Source organism: Triticum urartu, unplaced genomic scaffold, assembly GCF_003073215.2.
Source record: "Triticum urartu cultivar G1812 unplaced genomic scaffold, Tu2.1 TuUngrouped_contig_373, whole genome shotgun sequence".
Lineage (NCBI taxonomy): Eukaryota > Viridiplantae > Streptophyta > Magnoliopsida > Poales > Poaceae > Triticum > Triticum urartu.
This window is the reverse complement of record NW_024114274.1, coordinates 4,895-8,889: the sequence shown is the minus strand read 5'-3', so window position 1 is coordinate 8,889 and position 3,995 is coordinate 4,895. Positions and strand designations below refer to the sequence as shown.

General features: G+C 54.5%; 1 protein-coding gene across 1 annotated transcript; it reads right to left on the bottom strand.

The window, feature by feature from the left end:
• Window positions 1–2,215: 2,215 nt before the first annotated feature.
• On the bottom strand, window positions 2,216–3,718 carry LOC125527380 (cytochrome b561 and DOMON domain-containing protein At3g25290-like; the record flags this gene model as incomplete). The annotated part of the gene is given in 3 exon segments (XM_048691892.1): window positions 2,216–2,666; window positions 2,758–3,012; window positions 3,105–3,718. Coding segments are annotated over 3 exon segments (1,151 nt in total), but the record flags the coding sequence as incomplete, so codon positions are not given.
• Between the last annotated feature and the right edge of the window lie 277 nt (window positions 3,719–3,995).

Here is a 3,995-nt window from a genome sequence, read left to right as displayed (position 1 = left end):
AGCACTCCACATTATCGAGTTTGTATGTGTGAGTGGTGGCTTTGGATGGCTTGATGCATATTCTTGTCAAATTTTTATTGAATAATTAATAAAGATGGTTGTGTGCATAGATCGATGGTTTTAACTTTTTTTTCTGAAAAAAAATGATTCATAACTCCTTTATCATGATGTGCCTTACTGCCTTCCGTTCGGTTAGTGGGCCTGCTCTCTTTTTTGTCATTACAGCCTTTTGATGTCCTAAATTATTCTTACGCAGGAATCAACCTGAGCAGTTTTGGCTTCATGTGATCACCTTCAGCGGGAACCATGATGATGCAGGCAACAGTCCAAGTGCCGGTGAGAAGTGAGAACTTGTAGCTCACTGACCAAGCCACCTGCCAACCAGTCCCAAGTCCCAGCAAATGGCTGCTCGATTTGCCAAGTTGTTGGTGGATGATAGCGCCTCCTAAGCTGTATACTATCCGTCACTTGTTGTTTGGCGCTTTGCTTCAGCTGCATGTTCTCTCCGGTTACGCAGCAGCTCAGATCTTCTTTTGACTCGCAGTTGCTTCAGCTTGGTTGCCTCCGGCGTCCCCTACACCACCCCCACCAACCCTAGCCCGAGGATGGCCACCCTCCAGCCTTTGTTTCAGGCTGAAGCAAATCCGCGAGAGCGTCGCATTCGTCGAACTGGCTTCCCAGGTAGCTTCGCCGATGAAACAAGGTGCCATCAGACTGTAGCTTGGAAACTGACAAGGAAAGAGGCGAACGTGTGGTGCATGTGGCTTTTGGCGGGCTAGTAGGTGGAATCAGATACACTGACTGAAATGTGCAGCCTCGCCGGCGTCAGGGTTTGTGCATATTGTAGTTTTCTTGTTGTGGTGGTGTAGTGTGGATGATGCTTGGCTGCTCCGATCCTGCTACCAACTATTTATCCAAAGCTAGCTACTGATGGTTAACTCGTCGCCGTCAGAAAAGGGCGCCTCAGCTAGCTTATTATGTTATCCAAAGCGAAATCACCTTTGAAATGAAATGAGTAAACTAAAACAAAGTAAAACGGCACCGAATCAAATATTCCTTTCCCTTTTTTCGAAATAAAGGCAAAAACACGAGAGAAAGATGCTTGCTGCTACCGAACTTTATGCTTTTTCCCTTCATTTTTTTTTTCTCAAGGGCAATCTCAACAGAAAGCACATACTGCTAGTCTACTACGGCAATGGGTCCATTTAATTAAACAACATGAGCTACGCCATTTCTTTCTGCTCAAGGGTGCATGTGCGTTTCTTCTGAGGCACTGTATCAGCGTAGCGAAGAACGCTACTTGACGGGCAAACCGATCCTTTTCTGCGTTCCCATATCTGTCTTCGGTTTCTCTTCAAAAAAAAAATATCTGTCTTCGTTTGTACTTCACCAACCATGTAGGAGTACGTAGATACGCATGCATGGTCCACCGAGCACGCAACGGATCGCCCGCCCAGCTTCTCTTTTGCTAAAGGGCATGCACCCCAGGTGCGGACGTGATGATCAACCACGATCCTGGCCAGCCGGGTAGAGAAAAAAGTGGCCACACTGAGTTCGACACTGATAAAAGGTGTGGCTAGGTCTCAGTCGACTGGGATTTAACCAAGTCTCAGTCAAGTGACATAACATGTAAGAGAAAAAAGAAAAACTGAAAAAAAAGTTTTGCATGGATCTCAACGTAAAATCTTATGAATATAGCATCGACCGAGACTTAGCAAGACTGCTGATAAAATCAACACAACCAACAAATCTTCACCGTAGTACTATAATTTACCGCATTTCCTATTCTTAGGTTGCCTAAATTTGCATTTCCCGATAGTTGATTTGACGGAGGCGTCGCGGTGAGGCCTCGGGTGAGAGCAACCCGAAGGCGGGGATGAGGTGGCAGCAGCGTAGCTAATGGAGGAGAGTCAGAGCTTGACGGGATGCCGAGGGAGAGGAGGGGGGGGGGGGGCTATCAGCGCCGTAAATGAAGAGTGGTAGGGGGTTTAGATGGATGTCCTGAAGCGTGGGCAGACCGGTGGAGGTGGTGGATTGAGGAGGGGTCGTGCGGCGAGGCACAGCGCAGTCGGCATGTAGGAGGAGGAAGGTGGCTGGAGGAAGGAAAACCGCAGCCGTTGGATTTAAATCGGAGGGATAAAAAAATTGACGATGCCAAAATATATTATTAAGGTAACTTATATATATATATATATATATATAGCCAGTCTCATAATTTACGTACGCATATATGTACGGTACAAAAATAGGGGCACGCGCCAAAACCACAAGACCCACCAGCTCTACTACACACAGCAAGAATGGATGAACAAATGCCAGATCTCAGTACGTACGTATGATCTCAAAGCTAGCTACTACACGGTGTGCGGCAGGCGGCCATTGGGTTAGGCGGCGCCGTGGAAGGTCTTGCCGTGCTGCTCGGCCTCGCGGCGCCTGATGACCACGCTCCACGTGACCGCCTCCAGCGTCACCGCCACCGCGCCGAGCACCCACACGGCCGCGACGTAGGCGGTCCTCCACCGCTGCTCCACGCCCAGGATCGCCATGCCCTTGAAGATGTTGAGGATGCCGAGGATGATGACGGCGTAGCCCACGGAGTGGTGGTACACGTTCCAGTACACGCGGCACTTGTGATCCTTCCTCGGCCTCAGGAACAGGGCAAATGCCTGGACGCCGTTTCAAGTTTGAACGAAATTTAGCATCGGTACGGTCGAGTTCAATTTGAATTTGGGAAGTGTTGGTTAGATAGATGATTACTTGTAGGGTGGCGAGGGCGAAGACGGCGATGCCGATGCTGCGGTGGAGACCGTAGGTGACGCCGTTGGACGCATTGCCGAGGTTGATGCCGGTGGCCCAGCCGGCGACCCCCACGGCGTAGCCGATGATCTGGCAGGTCACGTGGAGGTAGAACCACGCGGGGTCCGCCGACCTGAACGTCTTGAGGTACCTCGCGAAGATGGCTCCCATGGGCAGCAGCAGGCCCCAGCTCACGGCGTTGAGGACACCATGGATCTGAACAACATGCATGGTTTAGTCAGTCAGTCAGTCAGGATAAGGTGTTTGCTTTCGACTCATCAGGTGATGATTGAAGAGAGCTAGCTCACATTGCGCTCCCTGGCGAGGCCGCTGCCGCCGGAGTCGGAGGAGGTGCTGGTCTGCCTGACCAGATCTAGCTTCGCCTTGGCGGCGAGGTTGTCGCCGCCCATGGCGTGCGGCGCGGGAACGCCGTCTCCGGAGACGGCGGACCCGACCTGCCACACCTGGTTCAGGACGGACGCGCCCTGGCCCACGCTCAGCGTCCCGGAGACCCTGACGCGGCCGTCGGCGCCCATCTCCGCGGCGAGGCCCGTCGCGGGGAACGCGATGGGCCCGGGCGCGCCGAGCGCGTAGCCGGAGATGTTGTACGTCCGGACGGCCCACGCGCCGGACGAGGAAGAAGGCGCGGCGAGGAGCGCCTGCGCGCCGGCCATGCCTTCGCCGTACGGGTTGAGCCCCCACGCCACCCACCCGCCCGGGGCGGCCGGCGCGGCGACGAACGCGACGGAGAGGGACCCCGCGGCGCGGTCGTAGGTCCAGTGCACCGTGGCGCCGAGGCGGGGCAGGTCGCTGCAGGCCGCGTAGGCGTTTCCGTTGGGCGACGACAATGACGCGTCGGCCGCGCAGCCGCCCGCCGCGGACGCGGACGCGGCGAGCAGGGGCAGCAGCGCGAGCACGAGCATGGCCATGGATTCTTTCGGATTCCGCAGCAGTTGGACTTGGAGATGGATCGGCTCAAACGGCGTGGTGAAAATATAAAGGTGGTGTTTCGAACTGGGCGCGACTGGTAGCGGGCGCTGGCTGAGGTTGATATGGAGCGCCGCGGGGGCGGGTGGTGGCGGTGGCCGGTGGATACAGTCACATACAGGTGTAGACAAAACCAGGAAGAAAGCATGACGGGACGGGACGGGCGGCCGCGGATGGTAGAAAGCTTCAACCATCGGTAGTGAAACCTAACC